This window comes from Coregonus lavaretus (genome assembly GCF_964263955.1).
Source record: "Coregonus lavaretus genome assembly, chromosome: 30".
Classification (NCBI taxonomy): domain Eukaryota; kingdom Metazoa; phylum Chordata; class Actinopteri; order Salmoniformes; family Salmonidae; genus Coregonus; species Coregonus lavaretus.
The window spans coordinates 36,906,599-36,925,945 of NC_140017.1; the positions used below are offsets into that span (position 1 = coordinate 36,906,599).

The 19,347-nt window shown below is 44.4% G+C and overlaps 1 protein-coding gene across 1 annotated transcript in view; it reads left to right on the top strand.

Moving 5' to 3' along the window:
• Positions 1–18,940, top strand: part of LOC311105393 (serine/threonine-protein phosphatase 5-like) — a gene marked incomplete at its 5' end in the record, with an annotated part of 31,825 nt that extends 12,885 nt beyond the window's left edge. The window contains 11 exons of the mRNA XM_084147537.1: positions 910–1,057; positions 1,316–1,437; positions 3,766–3,831; positions 5,954–6,052; positions 6,146–6,251; positions 9,154–9,296; positions 12,927–13,014; positions 13,102–13,142; positions 13,282–13,460; positions 13,946–14,027; positions 17,540–18,940. Of these exons, the coding sequence (XP_084003663.1) occupies positions 910–1,057; positions 1,316–1,437; positions 3,766–3,831; positions 5,954–6,052; positions 6,146–6,251; positions 9,154–9,296; positions 12,927–13,014; positions 13,102–13,142; positions 13,282–13,460; positions 13,946–14,027; positions 17,540–17,602 (1,137 nt within the window). The 3' untranslated portion in view covers positions 17,603–18,940. The remainder of the gene's footprint in view (positions 1–909; positions 1,058–1,315; positions 1,438–3,765; positions 3,832–5,953; positions 6,053–6,145; positions 6,252–9,153; positions 9,297–12,926; positions 13,015–13,101; positions 13,143–13,281; positions 13,461–13,945; positions 14,028–17,539) is intronic.
• Positions 18,941–19,347: the final 407 nt, after the last annotated feature.

The following is a 19,347-nucleotide window of genomic DNA, read 5'->3' on the forward strand; positions in this document are numbered from 1 at the left end:
GATAACAAGGCAGTCGCCCTGTTTGAGATGATGTCATCTTGCAGAGGTCTCTACCTTGACAGTGTGATAACTAGGCAGCCATTTACTGCCAGGGCTAGATTCTGTTTTAATTGTGGTCAGTTCAGTAAATCGATCAAAGGTTTAATCCATCAATGAAATATTCCATCAAATATACATTTTGGTCAGTGGAAAAAGGTAATTTAAAAACGGCTGGTCTTCGTTCCATGTTGACATAAACACCCTAAAGCTCTGGCAACAGGGAGCTCTGCTGGCTGGCTGGCTGGCTGACTGGCTGACTGGCTGGCTGGCTGGCTGGCTGGCTGGCTGACTGTGCCACATCACTGACAGTGATAGCTGCCTGTCTGTCACTGAGACAAATTTAGAGCATTGGTGTCATGGACATATTGCTCCACACAGATGCAACCGCCTCTATTGGAGGCTATCACTGAAGCCTTAGTGAGAGGAGAGAAGCATTAACGATTTCTAGAAATCAAAACGGTTTGTATTAATTTACTACCAAACCATGGCTGTAAAATCTTTTACTTTGCATTTTGGACTGACCCTTATGTTATGTAACTCACCGTGGTACTGACCCATATGTTATGTAACTCACCGTGGTACTGACCCATATGTTATGTAACTCACCATGGTACTGAACCATATGTTATGTAACTCACCGTGGTACTGACCCATATGTTATGTAACTCACCGTGGTACTGACCCATATGTTATGTAACTCACCGTGGTACTGACCCATATGTTATGTAACTCACCGTGGTACTGACCCATATGTCATGTAACTCACCATGGTACTGACCCATATGTAGTACTGGTACCAGCATAGTGTTTAAATGTGAGACTGACCCTAGGCCTGGCCCTGTGTGTTTCTGCCTGGTGTTGTGGGGTTAGGTAGTGCGGGTGCGACCCAACGATAAGGACGCTAAGATGAAATACCAGGAGTGCAACAAGATCGTGAAACAGAAAGCCTTCGAGAGAGCCATCGCCAGTGACGAGATCAAGAAATCGGTCGTAGACTCCCTAGACATCGAAAACATGAGTGAGTAGTTTGTCATTTTTATATTTTAGGATTCATTACTTTTTTAAATCTTTTTGGTTATAACTGTTTTAAAAGTATGGATTTTATATAATTTGAATGTCTAAATAAAGGGCTACTGCCTCTATACATCATGGTGCTTTAGAATGGAAGATCTTCAAGGCTGAGTTACAAGGCTGAGTTACTGTAAAGCACCTGGTGACAAATGTTGCTGTAAAATGGGCTGTATACATTTGGTTGGTTGATTGTGCCACCATGTAGTGATCGAGGACGAGTACACAGGACCGAAGCTGGAAGAAGGGAAGGTGACGATGACGTTCATGAAAGAGATGATGGAGTGCTTCAAAGACCAGAAGAAACTGCACAGAAAGTGTGCCTATCAGGTACACCTATAATAATACTGTCATATTAGTGTACTTATCAGGTACACCTATAATAATACTATAATATTAGTGTACTTATCAGGTACACCTATAATAATACTGTAATATTAGTGTACTTATCAGGTACACCTATAATAATACTGTAATATTAGTGTACTTATCAGGTACACCTATAATAATACTATAATATTAGTGTACTTATCAGGTACCCCTATAATAATACTGTAATATTAGTGTACTTATCAGGTACACCTATAATAATACTATAATATTAGTGTACTTATCAGGTACACCTATAATAATACTATAATATTAGTGTACTTATCAGGTACACCTATAATAATACTGTAATATTAGTGTACTTATCAGGTACACCTATAATAATACTATAATATTAGTGTACTTATCAGGTACACCTATAATAATACTATAATATTAGTGTACTTATCAGGTACACCTATAATAATACTGTAATATTAGTGTACTTATCAGGTACACCTATAATAATACTATAATATTAGTGTACTTATCAGGTACACCTATAATAATACTGTAATATTAGTGTACTTATCAGGTACACCTATAATAATACTGTAATATTAGTGTACTTATCAGGTACACCTATAATAATACTGTAATATTAGTGTACTTATCAGGTACACCTATAATAATACTATAATATTAGTGTACTTATCAGGTACCCCTATAATAATACTGTAATATTAGTGTACTTATCAGGTACACCTATAATAATACTATAATATTAGTGTACTTATCAGGTACACCTATAATAATGCTGTAATATTAGTGTACTTATCAGGTACACCTATAATAATACTATAAAATTAGTGTACTTATCAGGTACACCTATAATAATACTATAATATTCGTGTACTTATCAGGTACACCTATAATAATACTGTAATATTAGTGTACTTATCAGGTACACCTATAATAATACTATAATATTAGTGTACTTATCAGGTACCCCTATAATAATACTGTAATATTAGTGTACTTATCAGGTACACCTATAATAATACTATAATATTAGTGTACTTATCAGGTACACCTATAATAATGCTGTAATATTAGTGTACTTATCAGGTACACCTATAATAATACTATAAAATTAGTGTACTTATCAGGTACACCTATAATAATACTATAATATTCGTGTACTTATCAGGTACACCTATAATAATACTATAATATTAGTGTACTTATCAGGTACACCTATAATAATACTATAATATTAGTGTACTTATCAGGTACACCTATAATAATACTGTAATATTAGTGTACTTATCAGGTACACCTATAATAATACTATAATATTAGTGTACTTATCAGGTACACCTATAATAATACTATAATATTAGTGTACTTATCAGGTACACCTATAATAATACTGTAATATTAGTGTACTTATCAGGTACACCTATAATAATACTATAATATTAGTGTACTTATCAGGTACACCTATAATAATACTGTAATATTAGTGTACTTATCAGGTACACCTATAATAATACTGTAATATTAGTGTACTTATCAGGTACACCTATAATAATACTATAATATTAGTGTACTTATCAGGTACACCTATAATAATACTGTAATATTAGTGTACTTATCAGGTACACCTATAATAATACTATAATATTAGTGTACTTATCAGGTACACCTATAATAATACTGTAATATTAGTGTACTTATCAGGTACACCTATAATAATACTATAATATTAGTGTACTTATCAGGTACACCTATAATAATACTATAATATTAGTGTACTTATCAGGTACACCTATAATAATACTGTCATATTAGTGTACTTATCAGGTACACCTATAATAATACTGTCATATTAGTGTACTTATCAGGTACACCTATAATAATACTGTAATATTAGTGTACTTATCAGGTACACCTATAATAATACTATAATATTATAGTACCTAGCAGGTACACCTATAATAATACTGTAATATTATAGTACTTAGCAGGTACACCTATAATAATACTGTAATATTAGTGTACTTATCAGGTACACCTATAATAATACTATAATATTATAGTACTTAGCAGGTACACCTATAATAATACTGTAATATTATAGTACTTAGCAGGTACACCTATAATAATACTGTAACTTTATAGTACTTAGCAGGTACACCTATAATACTGTAATTGTATAGTTCTTATCCGGTACACCTATAATACTGTATTATTAGTGTACGAATCAGGTAAACCTAACCTTATGCATCAGCTTGAAACCTTATGTAACCCTGTATTTGTGTTGACTAATAAATTGTCTCCTTTTAGATTCTGATCCAAGTCAAAGAACTCTTATCCAAACTGCCCAGTCTAATTGAGATCACATTAAAAGAGGTGAGACATCCGTGATGTATGTTGACTTCCTGGTATTGCTCTTCATCCTGTCCAGTCCTCCAATTGTCAGATTTGTATTTGTATTGATTATGGATCCCCATTCCTGGGGTCCGGCAAAATGAAGGCAGTTATACAATTTTAAAAACATTACAATACATTCATTACAGAATTCACAACACACTAAGTGTGTGCGCTCAGGCCCATACTCCACTACCACATATCTACAACACAAAATCCATGTGTACGTGTGTGTATGTTATTGTGTGTGTCTGCATGTGTCTGTGCCTATGTTTGTGTTGCTTCACAGTCCCCGTTGTTCCATAATGTGTATTTTTTATCTGTTTTTTCAATCTGATTCTACTGCTTGCATCAGTTACCTGATGTGGAATAGAGTTACATGTAGTCATGGCTCTATGTAGTACTGTGCACCTCCTATAGTCTGTTCTGGACTTGGACTGTGAAGAGACCTCTGGTGGCATGTCTTGCGGGGTATGCATGGGTGTCCGAGCTGTGTGCTAGTAGTTTAAACAGACAGCTCGGTGCATTCAACATGTCAATACCTCTTACAAAACAAGTAGTGATGAAGTCAATCTCTTCTTTACTTTGAGCCAGGAGAGATTGACATGCATATTATTGTTTGCTCTCTGTGTACATCCAAGGGCCAGCCTTGCTGCCCTGTTTTGAGCCCTCTTTGTGGCACCTGACCACACGATTGAACAGTAGTCCAGGTGCGACAAAACTAGAGCCTGTAGGACCTGCCTTGTTGATAGTGCTGTTAAGAAGGTAGAGTAGCGCTTTATTATGAACAGACTTCTCGCCATCTTAGCTACTGTTGTATCAATATGTTTTAACCATGACAGTTTACAATCCAGGGTTACTCCAAGCAGTTTAGTCACCTCAACTTGCTCAATTTCCACATTATTCATTACAAGATTTAGTTGAGGTTTAGTGTTTAGTGAATGATTTGTGCCAAATACAATGCTTTTAGTTTGATAAATATTTAGGACTAACTTATTCCTTGCCACCCATTCTGAAACTAACTGCAGCTCTTTGTTAAGTGTTGCAGTCATTTTAGTCGCTGTAGTAGCTGACGTGTATAGTGTTGAGTCATCCGCATACATAGACACACTGGCTTTACTCAGTCTGTGGCATGTCGTTAGTAAAGATTGAATAAAGTAAGGGGCCTAAACAGCTGCCCTGGGGAACTCCTGATTCTACCTGGATTATGTTGGAGGCTTCCATTAAAGAACACCCTTTGTTCTGTTAGACAGGTAACTCTTTATCCACAATATAGTACAGGGTGTAAAGCCATAACGCATACGTTTTTTCCAGCAGCAGACTATGATCGATAATGTCCAAAGACTCACTGAAGTCTATTAAAACAGCCCCAGCAATCTTTTTATCATCAATTTCTCAGCCAATCATCAGTCATTTGTGTAAGTGCTGTGCTTGTTGAATGTCCTTCCCTATAAGTGTTCTGAAAGTCTGTTGTCAATTTGTTTACTGTAAAATAGCATTGTATCTGGTCAAACAATTTTTTCAGGCTGATTGGTTGACTATTTGAGCCAGTAAAGGGGGCTTTACTATTCTTAGGTAGCGGAATGACTTTTGCTTCCCTCCAGGCCAGAGGGCACACACTTTCTAGTAGGCTTAAATTGAAGATATGGCAAATAGGATTGGCAATATCGTACGCTATTATCCCCAGTAATTTTCCTTCCAAGTTGTCAGACCAAAGTGGCACGTCATTGTTCATAGACAACAATAATTTTTTCACCTCTTCCACACTCACTTTACGGAATTCAAAAGTACAATTCTTGTCTTTCATAATTTGGGCAGATATACTTGGATGTGTAGTGTCAGCGTTTGTTGCTGGCATGTCATGCCTAAATTTGCTAATCTTGCCAATCGTGCATGCTTATTAATAACTGGAATAAGTAATTTCATAAATGTCAATATTTAAATCACCCAGAAAATATACCTCTCTGTTGATATCACATACATTATCAAGCATTTCACACATGTTAGCCAGATACTGACTGTTAGCACTTGGTGGTCTGATTATCCCCTACAGCATATATGAACTGTCCCTGTGCCTAAATCTGTTCTGTTTCCTCCCCAACAGACAGAGAAGATTACCATTTGTGGCGACACACACGGACAGTTCTACGACCTTCTGAACATCTTTGAGCTGAACGGCTTACCCTCCGAGACCAACCCCTATGTATCCTGCTCAGTCATAGCCACGGTCACATGTGCAGTAAAACTGTTTGTATTCAAATAAATGTACATGATAACCCTTAACAATATAACACAGCTGTTTAATGGAGACTTTGTGGACCGTGGTTCGTTCTCCCTAGAGGTCATCCTGACTCTGTTTGGCTTCAAGCTGCTCCTCCCTGACTCCTTCTACCTGCTCAGAGGTCAGTATGCTCCTCCCTACAGCTGCTCAGAGGTCAGTATGCTCCTCCCTGACTCCTCCTACCTGCTCAGAGGTCAGTATGCTCCTCCCTGACTCCTCCTAGCTGCTCAGAGGTCAGTATGCTCCTCCCTGACTCCTCCTAGCTGCTCAGAGGTCAGTATGCTCCTCCCTGACTCCTCCTAGCTGCTCAGAGGTCAGTATGCTCCTCCCTGACTCCTCCTACCTGCTCAGAGGTCAGTATCCTCCTCCCTACACCTTCACAGAGGAAGTTGAGAAGAACACTGTATATCAGTGGCCATTCATCCGTCTTTGCTAATGTTTATATTCCCCGTGTGTAATTGACCCTTCGCTAAGCCCTGCCACCCTTGGTTACTGTTACAACCTTGGTCAACATTTTACCAGGAAGCCCAATTCCCCATTCAAACCACTGGAGAAAACCCTCACAATGATCTTAAACTGTGCTTTTAATACACAATGAAATGAAACACAGACTACCCCTTGCTGATCAGGAGACCCTCGGGTATGTTGTGGTGAACTGTCATTACAATTGCTTTATGGGAACCTGGTCAAATGAAGTTTGTAGTGTGGCTAACCACTGGATGGCGCTAAAGGCACTCTGCAGGCAGTCAAAGGTATTAACCACGTTTGGTGCTCTCAAATGGTTTGCTGATGTCGACAGCCTATGAGAGTTATATTCCTAATAGCCAATTTTGCTATATTCCAATTAGTTATATTAACTAATCTCAGAAAAAAAAGAAACGTCCTCACTGTCAACTGCGTTTATTTTCAGCAAACGTAACATGTGTAAATATTTGTATGAACATAACAAGATTCAACAACTGAGACATAAACTGAACAAGTTCCACAGACATGTGACTAACAGAAATTGAATAATGTGTCCCTGAACAAAGGGGGGGGGTTAAAATCAAAAGTAACAGTCAGTATCTGGTGTGGCCACCAGCTGCATTAAGTACTGCAGTGCATCTCCTCCTCATGGACTGCACCAGATTTGACAGTTCTTGCTGTGAGATTTTTATCATTTATTTATTTGTCATTTAGCAGACGCTCTTATCCAGAGCGACTTACAGGAGCAATTAGGGTTAAGTGCATTGCTCAAGGGCACATCGACAGATTTTTCACCTAGTCGGCTCGGGGATTAGAACCAGCGACCTTTCGGTTACTGGCACAACGCTCTTAACCACTAAGCTACCTGCCGAGATGTTACCCCACTCTTCCACCAAGGCACCTGCAAGTTCCCGGACATACTGACCCTCCAATCCAACAGGTCCCAGACGTGCTCAATGGGATTGAGATCCAGGCTCTTCGCTGGCCATGGTAGAACACTGACATTCCTGTCTTGCAGGAAATCACGCACAGAACGAGCAGTATGGCTGGTGGCATTGACATGCTGGAGGGTCATGTCATGATGAGCCTGCAGGAAGGGTACCACATGAGGGAGGAGGATGTCTTCCCTGTAACGCACAGCGTTGAGGTTGCCTGCAATGACAACAAGCTCAATCCGATGATGCTGTGACACACTGTCCCAGACCATGACGGAAATCGATCCCCCGCCAGAGTACAGGCCTCGGTGTAACGCTCATTCCTTCGACGATAAACGCGAATCCGACCATCACCCCTGGTGAGACAAAACCACGACTCGTCAGTGAAGAGCACTTTTTGCCAGTCCTGTCTGGTCCAGCGACGGCGGGTTTCTGCCCATAGGTGACGTTGTTGCCGGTAATGTCTTGTGAGGACCTGCCTTACAACAGGGCCTACAAGCCCTCAGTCCAGCCTCTCTCAGCCTATTGCAGACAGTCTGAGCACTGATGGAGGGATTGTGCGTTCCTGGTGTAACTCTGGTAGTTGTTGTTGCCATCCTGTACCTGTCCCTCAGGTGTGATGTTTGGATGTACCGATCCTGTGCAGGTGTTGTTACACGTGGTCTGCCACTGTGAGGACGATCAGCTGTCCGTCCTGTCTCCCTATAGAGCTGTCTTAGGCGTCTCACAGTACGGACATTGCAATTTATTGCCCTGGCCACATCTGCAGTCCTCATGCCTCCTTGAAGCATGCCTAAGGCACGTTCACGCAGGGACCCTGGGCATCTTACTTTTGGTGTTTTTCAGAGTCAGGAGAAAGGCCTCTTTAGTGTCCCAAGTTTTCATAACTGTGACCTTAATTGCCTACCGTCTGTAAGCTGTTAGTGTCTTAATGACCGTTCCACAGGTGCATGTTCATTAATTGTTTATGGTTCATTGAACAAGCATGGGAAACAGTGTTTAAACCCTTTACAATGAAGATCTTTGAAGTTATTTGGATTTTTACGAATTATCTTTGAAAGACAGGGTCCTGAAAAAGGGACGTTTCTTTTTTTTGCTGAGTTTATGAGCACTAACCAGCTAGCGTTAGCAATGTTTTCGATGAGCGCTAGCTAATCAGCTAGCTTTAGCAATGTTTTCGATGAGCGCTAGCTAACCAGTTAGCGTTAGCAATGTTATCAATGAGAGCTAGCTAACCAGCTAGCGTTAGCAATATTTTCAATGAGACCTAGCTAACCAGCCAGCTAGCTAGCTAGCTAACAATGCAACAACAGTATAAGTTATTATTCTAAAAACACAACAGGCTCTGTATTTCATGTATCATAGTTGCAAGTACCCCTGGTGCACTGTTAAATTATTTAGCCCTTTAAACAATATATTCTTTTAATGAAATCTCAGTTTTTGCCATAGCCATCCTTGGCTTCCAAGGGTTTGAAACGTGACCTTGTCTGAGGTGTCGGACTCAACTACAGTTGCTATCCATCGAAGCGTTGCGATTGGTTGCCCAAAATTCTGGGGCGGGGCTTAGCGAAGGGTCGGTCAATTGTGTTGGTAACTAATGTCCATATGTTCCTGTGTAACTAGGAAACCACGAGACTGACAACATGAACCAGATGTATGGTTTTGAGGGGGAGGTGAAGGCCAAGTACACCACTCCAATGTTTACGCTCTTCAGTGAGGTCTTCCAGTGGCTGCCTCTGGCACAGTGCATCAACGGAAAAGTTCTGGTAGGTAACCCTGACCTTTAACCTCTGACCCCTAACCTCTAGCACAGTGCATCGACGGCAAGGTCCTGGTAGGTAATTCTGCATTCATAACTATGTGGTAAATACGTCGTAAATAGTCGTAAATACGAGATGAGTACATTCACGTTTTGAACTTGGAATTTGGGGAATACACTATTCAAATTAGTGAATTCTGCAATTTCAGCCACACCCGTTGCTGACAGGTATATAAAATCGAGCACACAGCCATGCAATCTCCATAGACAAACATTGGCAGGAGAATGGCCTTACTAAAGATCTCAGTGACTTTCAATGTGGCACCATCATAGGATGCCACCTTTCCGACAAGTCAGTTCGTCACATTTCTGCCCTGCTAGAGCTGCCCCGGTCAACTGTAAGTGCTGTTATTGTGAAGTGGAAATGTCTAGGTGCAACAACGGCTCAGCCGTGAAGTGGTAGGCCACACAAGCTCACAGAATAGGAACGCTGATGCGTAAAAATCGTCTGTCCTCGGTTGCAACACTCACTATCGAGTTCCAAACTACCTCTGGAAGCAACGTCAGCGCAAGAACTGTTCGTCGGGAGCTTCATGAAATGGGTTTCCATGGCCGAGCAGCCGCACACAAGCCTAAGATCACCATGTGCAATGCAAGCGTCGGCTGGAGTGGTGTAAAGCTCGCCGCTATTGGACTCTGGAGCAGTGGAAACGCGTTCCCCGGCGGGATGAATCACGCTTCACCATCTGGGAGTCCGATGGACAAATCTGGGTTTGGCGGATGCCAGGAGAACGCTACCTGCCCGAATGCATAGTGCCAACTGTAAAGTTTGGAGGAGGAATAATGGTCTGGGGTTGTTTTTCATGGTTCGGGCTAGGCCCCTTAGTTCCAGTGAAGGGAAATCTTAACGCTACAGCAAACAATGACATTCTAGACGATTCTGTGCTTCCAACTTTGTGGCAACAGTTTAGGGAAGGCCCTTTTCTGTTTCAGCATGACAATGCCCCCATGCACAAAGCGAGGTCCATATAGAAATGGTTGGTCGAGATCAGTGTGAAAGAACTTGACTGGCCTGCACAGAGCCCTGACCTCAACCCCATCGAACACCTTTAGGATGAATTGGAACGCCGACTGCGAGCCAGGCCTAATCGCCCAACATCATTGCCCGACCTAACTAATGCTCTTGTGGCTGAATGGAAGTCCCTGCAGCAATGTTCCAACATCTAGTGGAAAGCCTTCCCAGAAGAGTGGAGGCTGTTATAGCAGCAAAGGTGGGGGACCAACTCCATATTAATGCCCATGATTTTGGAATGAGATGTTCGACGAGATACTTTTGGTGATGTAGAGTACCATCAAACATTGAGGTCATCAAATCAAATGTTATTTGTCACATGAGCCGAATACAACTGGTGTAGACTTTACCGTGAAATGCTTGCTTACGAGCCCTTCCCAACGATGCAGTTTAAAAATGAAATAGTAACACAAGGAATAAAATACAATACACAGGATTGGAGTTACAGTGGGGGAAAAAAGTATTTAGTCAGCCACCAATTGTGCAAGTTCTCCCACTTAAAAAGATGAGAGATGTTTTGGGGCTGTCGCTGGGCAACACAGACTTTCAACTCCCTGCAAAGATGTTCTATGGGGTTGAGATCTGGAGACTGGCTAGGCCACTCCAGGACCTTGAAATGCTTCTTACGAAGCCACTCCTTCGCTGCCCGGGCGGTGTGTTTGGGATCATTGTCATGCTGAAAGACCCAGCCACGTTTCATCTTCAATGCCCTTGCTGATGGAAGGAGGTTTTCACTCAAAATCTCACGAAACATGGCCCCATTCATTCTTTCCTTTACACGGATCAGTCGTCCTGGTCCCTTTGCAGAAAAACAGCCCCAAAGCATGATGTTTCCACCCCCATGCTTCACAGTAGGTATGGTGTTCTTTGGATGCAACTCAGCATTCTTTGTCCTCCAAACACGACGAGTTGAGTTTTTACCAAAAAGTTATATTTTGGTTTCATCTGACCATATGACATTCTCCCAATCCTCTTCTGGATCATCCAAATGCACTCTAGCAAACTTCAGACGGGCCTGGACATGTACTGGCTTAAGCATGGGGACACGTCTGGCACTGCAGGATTTGAGTCCCTGGCGGCGTAGTGTGTTACTGATGGTAGGCTTTGTTACTTTGGTCCCAGCTCTCTGCAGGTCATTCACTAGGTCCCCCCGTGTGGTTCTGGGATTTTTGCTCACCGTTCTTGTGATCATTTTGACCCCACGGGGTGAGATCTTGCGTGGAGCCCCAGATCGAGGGAGATTATCAGTGGTCTTGTATGTCTTCCATTTCCTAATAATTGCTCCCACAGTTGATTTCTTCAAACCAAGCTGCTTACCTATTGCAGATTCAGTCTTCCCAGCCTGGTGCAGGTCTACAATTTTGTTTCTGGTGTCCTTTGACAGCTCTTTGGGTCTTGGCCATAGTGGAGTTTGGAGTGTGACTGTTTGAGGTTGTGGACAGGTGTCTTTTATACTGATAACAAGTTCAAACAGGTGCCATTTAATACAGGTAACGAGTGGAGGACAGAGGAGCCTCTTAAAGAAGAAGTTACAGGTCTGTGAGAGCCAGAAATCTTGCTTGTTTGTAGGTGACCAAATACTTTACCCTAAATTAAAAGGAAAAATAACAGAATACATTTTTATCAATTTGTGTTTAGTTCTTACCATAATCAACAACTGCTGAAGATGTCGCCATGCTTGCTGTCTTGTTTGTTGACAACTGACGTCAGAGACACAAGTGGGAAACTCTGGACGATAGACAAGTTTCCCACTTGTAATAACCAGTTGGAGGGGCGTCCAAGTGCATTTTTTTCCAGTTGTATGCTGGTATTTACGAAATTACAAGCTGTTGTGAACGCAGCATACGCTTTACCCTGACCCCTAACCTCTGGCACAGTGCATCAACGGCAAAGTCCTGTTAGGTATCCCTAACCTTTGACCTCTAACCCCCGATAGCCCTCACACAGTGTATCAACAGCAAAGTCATGGTAGGGTTTCTGTTAAGGCGTCCGCATGCTTCCCAGCCGAAACCGTTTGATAGAGTTTGTGCATATATTATGACGACATTTTGGACTTCGTGAGTTTTTTGGGGGGGGCTGTTCGGGCACACATTTTTCTGGAGGCAAGAAAAGTCTACGCCTCTTCGTCTGTGATTGGTCAACAGTAGGGATTCTTCAATAAAGTCTGTCATTCAGTGAGAGACGACTCATTTTCCTGCACATCTTTTCATTGATAAACACTGCACCAAAATTCTTAGTTAGATGTAAAATTGCGTGACTAAGATCTCTTCGGCAAAAACGTCAAAATTAATGACAGATTTCTTGAGTTAGATTAATTCTGACTATTTTGAGGAAGTGTATACTGGCTACGGCGTCTCAAAATGGACAAACTGTACTATTGCTGCTTTTTTCTCGTTTTTCAAGCAAGGGTCTTTTAAGAGAGTATTCAAGCACTCTCGTTCAGTTCAGCTAGCCGAGTTCTGCTAGGCCCCAGCCCAACTGAAGCATGCTGACACCTTTAGGCTTCCAATGGTAGAACTGGACATTTTGAGAATATTGTCTATAGTTGTGTTGTGTCTGTGTCAGGTGATGCACGGAGGGCTGTTCAGTGAGGACGGAGTGATGCTGGATGATCTGAGGAAGATCGACAGGAACAGACAGCCCCCAGACTCTGGTAAGAGCGATCAATTAATCGATATCTTTGTCTCATTTAGGACCTAGGATTTAAAATGTTGTTTAATCAACTGTTTGTTTTCTTCAGGTCCCATGTGTGATCTTCTCTGGTCTGACCCACAGCCACAGGTTTGGTGCCCGGCACTGCCCTAGAAATATACTCTGTCATCAACAATATATAATTATTATATAATCTGGTTTAAATAGCTGTGCTGCATGATGTCATCTGTCTATTTAATGATTTTCTCTACCCCCTCCCGACCCTCAGAATGGGCGGTCTGTCTCTAAGCGAGGTGTGAGCTGTCAATTTGGACCTGACGTCACAGAGCGGTTCCTGGAACAGAACAACCTGGATTACATCGTCCGCAGCCACGAGGTCAAGGCCGAGGGTTATGAGGTCACACACTCAGGGAAGTGCATCACAGTCTTCTCAGCGCCCAACTACTGGTAACTAGGGCAACAGACTCACTATTCAATCCCACTTTAGTGATTTGCTTCTGCATTGTCAGATCTAAAACAATATCTATTGTAAGACTCTCACATGTCAAATGTCACCCCCTCTAAAGGCGTAGAGTTTAAGATCACAGTAAATGTCTTCTCTCTCTCTCTCCCTCCCCCTCTCCCCCCTCTCTCTCCCCCTCCCCCCCCCCCTCTCCCCCCTCTCTCTCCCTCCCCCCTCCCCCTGTCTCCCTCCCTTCTTCCCCCCTCCCTCCCCTCTCTCCCTCCCTCCTTCCCCCCTCTCTCTCCCTCCCTCCCCTCTCTCCCTCCCTCCTTCCCCCCTCTCTCTCCCTCCTTCCCCCCTCTCTCTCCCTCCTTCCCCCCTCTCTCTCCCTCCTTCCCCCCTCTCTCTCCCTCCCTCTCCCTCCTTCCCTCCCCCTCCCTCTCTCTCCTCCCCCCCTCCCTCTCTCTCCTCTCTCCCCTCTCCCCCCCAGTGATCAGATGGCTAATAAAGGAGCGTACATCCACCTCAGGGGATCAGACCTCAAACCAGAGTTTCACCAGTTCACTGCTGTGGTCAGTACATCTGATTTTAACTATGACATATTAACCTTAACAATAACAGTACATCTCTTTAGTTACAGTACCTTTCAGGCCTTTAAATCAAATATATTTTTCTTGTCATGATCAAATTCGGACTGCACTTGAGTGATGGAATGCATATCTGGAACATGTTGACCATATCTTTAGTGTACAACATTACATTCCTCCTCCATGTCAATGAGGGGGCAGTGGGAAGCACTGAACAGCAGCTACGTAGACAGCCGAGTGGGAAGCAGCTACGTAGGAAGCCGAGTGGGAAGCAGCTACGTAGGAAGCCGAGTGGGAAGCAGCTACGTAGACAGCCGAGTGGGAAGCAGCTACGTAGACAGCCGAGTGGGAAGCAGCTACGTAGGAAGCCGAGTGGGAAGCAGCTACGTAGGAAGCCGAGTGGGAAGCAGCTACGTAGACAGCCGAGTGGGAAGCAGCTACGTAGGAAGCCGTGTGGGAAGCAGCTACGTAGGAAGCCGAGTGGGAAGCAGCTACGTAGACAGCCGAGTGGGAAGCAGCTACGTAGACAGCCGAGTGGGAAGCAGCTACGTAGACAGCCGCCGAGTGGGAAGCAGCTACGTAGACAGCCGCCGAGTGGGAAGCAGCTACGTAGACAGCCGCCGAGTGGGAAGCAGCTACGTAGACAGCAGCCGAGTGGGAAGCAGCTACGTAGACAGCCGCCGAGTGGGAAGCAGCTACGTAGACAGCCGCCGAGTGGGAAGCAGCTACGTAGACAGCCGCCGAGTGGGAAGCAGCTACGTAGACAGCCGCCGAGTGGGAAGCAGCTACGTAGGAAGCCGAGTGGGAAGCAGCTACGTAGACAGCCGAGTGGGAAGCAGCTACGTAGACAGCCGAGTGGGAAGCAGCTACGTAGACAGCAGCCGAGTGGGTAGCAGCTACGTAGACAGCAGCCGAGTTGGAAGCAGCTACGTAGACAGCAGCCGAGTGGGAAGCAGCTACGTAGACAGCCGAGTGGGAAGCAGCTACGTAGACAGCCGCCGAGTGGGAAGCAGCTACGTAGACAGCAGCCGAGTGGGAAGCAGCTACGTAGGAAGCCGAGTGGGAAGCAGCTACGTAGGAAGCCGAGTGGGAAGCAGCTACGTAGGAAGCCGAGTGGGAAGCAGCTACGTAGACAGCCGCCGAGTGGGAAGCAGCTACGTAGACAGCCGCCGAGTGGGAAGCAGCTACGTAGACAGCCGAGTGGGTAGCAGCTACGTAGACAGCCGAGTGGGAAGCAGCTACGTAGACAGCCGAGTGGGAAGCAGCTACGTAGACAGCCGAGTGGGAAGCAGCTACGTAGACAGCCGCCGAGTGGGAAGCAGCTACGTAGACAGCCGCCGAGTGGGAAGCAGCTACGTAGACAGCCGAATGGGAAGCAGCTACGTAGACAGCAGCCGAGTGGGAAGCAGCTACGTAGACAGCCGCCGAGTGGGAAGCAGCTACGTAGACAGCCGAATGGGAAGCAGCTACGTAGACAGCCAAGTGGGAAGCAGCTACGTAGACAGCCGAGTGGGAAGCAGCTACGTAGACAGCCGCCGAGTGGGAAGCAGCTACGTAGACAGCCGCCGAGTGGGAAGCAGCTACGTAGACAGCCGCCGAGTGGGAAGCAGCTACGTAGACAGCCGAGTGGGAAGCAGCTACGTAGGAAGCCGAGTGGGAAGCAGCTACGTAGGAAGCCGTGTGGGAAGCAGCTATGTAGGAAGCCGTGTGGGAAGCAGCTACGTAGGAAGCCGTGTGGGAAGCAGCTACGTAGGAAGCCGTGTGGGAAGCAGCTACGTAGGAAGCCGAGTGGGAAGCAGCTACGTAGACAGCCGAGTGGGAAGCAGCTACGTAGGAAGCCGTGTGGGAAGCAGCTACGTAGGAAGCCGTGTGGGAAGCAGCTACGTAGACAGCCGAGTGGGAAGCAGCTACGTAGACAGCCGCCGAGTGGGAAGCAGCTACGTATACAGCCGAATGGGAAGCAGCTACGTAGACAGCCGCCGAGTGGGAAGCAGCTACGTAGACAGCCGCCGAGTGGGAAGCAGCTACGTAGACAGCCGCCGAGTGGGAAGCAGCTACGTAGACAGCCGCCGAGTGGGAAGCAGCTACGTAGACAGCCGCCGAGTGGGAAGCAGCTACGTAGACAGCCGCCGAGTGGGAAGCAGCTACGTAGGAAGCCGAGTGGGAAGCAGCTACGTAGGAAGCCGAGTGGGAAGCAGCTACGTAGGAAGCCGTGTGGGAAGCAGCTACGTAGGAAGCCGTGTGGGAAGCAGCTACGTAGGAAGCCGTGTGGGAAGCAGCTACGTAGGAAGCCGTGTGGGAAGCAGCTACGTAGGAAGCCGTGTGGGAAGCAGCTACGTAGGAAGCCGTGTGGGAAGCAGCAGAGTCTGCTTCCCACTGCTCCGCTGCCGCTTCCCCCTCATTGACATGGAGGAGGAAATGTAATGTTGTACACTAAAGATATGGTCAACATGTTCCAGATATGCATTCCATCCCTCAAGTGCGATTTGTGTGTTATTTTTTCATGTTTTAGCCTCCACAAAAGACATGTTGGTGCACACTTTGTCTGTTCTGACAGTATATGTAGGCCAGCATATTGAACACAAGCACGACACATACAGGCAGTCAAAATAGCCATGATTTTCTCATCATTGCAAACATTGGCTAGTTCTTTTCTTCCAGCAACTCTCACTACGATAAGGCAGCATAACTATGAAGATTATCATCACCAATAGGAGACAGTCTAAAGCAGTAGTTAACGATGAAGATTATCATCACCAATAGGAGACAGTCTAAAGCAGTAGTTAACGATGAAGATTATCATCACCAATAGGAGACAGTCTAAAGCAGTAGTTAACGATGAAGATTATCATCACCAATAGGAGACAGTCTAAAGCAGTAGTTAACAAACGACGTAAGGAATAACAGTGTGATTTTTAAAAAACTAACTCGCCCGTTGTCAGACTCTGATTACCGGTCCGGATACACATGCTCGGGCTGCCGAGAATGTTTGGCTGCCCAGGGGTGAGCGGTTAAAACGCAGATAGTTTTTTTTGCCCCGACGCAAAACTCAAGTGGGGAGTTACTCTTTTTTTTCCAGGAGCACTGACTAGTGGCTACGATATGGCAGCGACTATTAAGATTTGGCTACACCACACAAAACGCTGACTGCTTTTGCTACAATGCAGTGTGTTGGGACTGTCCTGCTTGCGCAACTGCAATATCGGTTACAACAGACGGGGTCGTTATAGCCTTAAATAAATATTTGTGGGAATGGCCACAGGGTTTTTAATTTCAGCTGTTCATAAATATGAGGCAGAGAGAGGCTATATGTCGTCATGGTTCAGAAGAGTGTGATTTAAAGAGAAACATGAAGGCAGGTGGAGTGTGAGCAATAGCTACGTAGTGTGCAGAAAATAACACATGCGCAGAACGGATCTGGATCCCTTAGCTTTGAGACTAAAACTCCGTATTCGTAGCCACGGCCAATAAATTATCTCTCTATCTCTCCTCCACAGCCTCATCCGAATGTGAAGCCGATGGCGTACGCGAACTCCCTGATGCAGATGGGGATGATGTAGAGGCCACGCCCACGACACTCAGCCTGACCCCTCCCTCCTGGCCGGCCACACCCACCAGTCCTTCCAGCACTTAGACAACAACATGCCCTGGTCCACTGGTCCATGGGATCCCTCTCTCCCAGCAGTTCCCTACCCCCTCCCCTTGGCCTTATTTCTTTGATGTTTGTACATCTGAAGGGTCAGCACTTTACAGATCTGCAAACATCAAAGGGGTTAGTGCCAAGCGGAAGGAATGGGGAGCGAATTGCGACCAGTTCCGATAATCCCTCTTGTTGCATTCTGAGTAGACAACATGGTGGTGTAATGGTAGTTAAGGTGGAAAGAGATATATTCGACCGGCACAGTCAAGAACTGGGTGTGTTCATTTTTTTTTGTATTGCTAAAACTGGAAAACTCAATCTCTCCCAAATATCTGTCCATATTGGTCCCACACCATGGGTTTCATTTCTGGCTATTGATGCGTTTCATTCCCGGTAGTGATTTAGAACTATGAATTATACTGTATTGTTATATAAGAACTGGAATGATCAGAACTGTCTGGTTTTACAAGAACACACGGCAGCGAAACTGTTCTGCTACTGTTGGTTGTTCTTCTTGGTCTACTGCAAAGATTATAGCGTCTCTGGTTTGGGGGGGGGGGGCAGCAGAATGTCTATGCTATAGTATTGGTTCATACATCCTGTAAAATATAGTTTAAAGTTACATATTTTTTACAGTATGGCAAACGTAAGTTGTAGAAAATGTAGCTATGATTCCATCTTCAGGAGAAAACAAGGTGTTTTGGGATGAACCTGGTTGTTTTGTCTACAGTCTCACTGCATGGTGCTGTTCATTACTGCTAGTCAGGTGTTTTAGACACGCATGTAGGTTCCTTCACATTCAACATGTACAAAACTCATCGTTGTGACGTTGCTGTTGTGCACTGCTGCGCCTCTCCTCTACCTGTTGGGGGCAGTGTTGCCGCTCTCCACGTCAACTCTTCAGTCTCCTGGCAGCACAACCGCTCTTCTCTCCCGACCTGCTTTGCTACAATTCCAAGTCACTGGTGTGACGCTCCAACCCGCTCCACCGTTAGTTTTGTCCACCAGTGACTTTTGCCGTTGTGTGGATGTATAGCCCAGAAGTCCAGACAACAAGCCTCCTCTTCTCTCTCAAGCGCACAGCTGCAGTGTCCAATATTGGCCCTAAACTTTTTAGATAATGATATACACTGAAGTGTATGTGTGTGTGTGTATATATATATATATACTATCATTTAAAATTAATTCTGTGTACATGCTTGGAGAAAAAAAAAGTTATTGAATAAAAAAAAATCCAGTCCAGTGATTTATAAATGAATGATTATTTCTGTGTGAAATGTAAGTACACAGGGTCTGCATCAGGACACCAGAGCGCAGCAATGATTATCGATCGAGTCAAGAAACGGACCCACTGCAAAGAAATTACCAATATATTTGCTATTGCAGCCAAGTACAGTTTATTACCATGTTGTCTTTAGACATATACCAACCATTGAGTTGTGGGTTCGATTCCCACGGGGGGGGGGGGGGGGCAGTATGAAAAAATTTATGCACTCACTAACTGTAAGTCGCTCTGGATAAGAGCGTCTGCTAAATGACTTAAAATGTAAACGGAAATATAAGAACGACACCAACAGGCAGATGTGGAGATAATGATCTCTTGTGACGCTACAGCCGAAGATGCTTTATAAGTAACCAAGATAGACCAGAGCCTGTCGTTTCCAA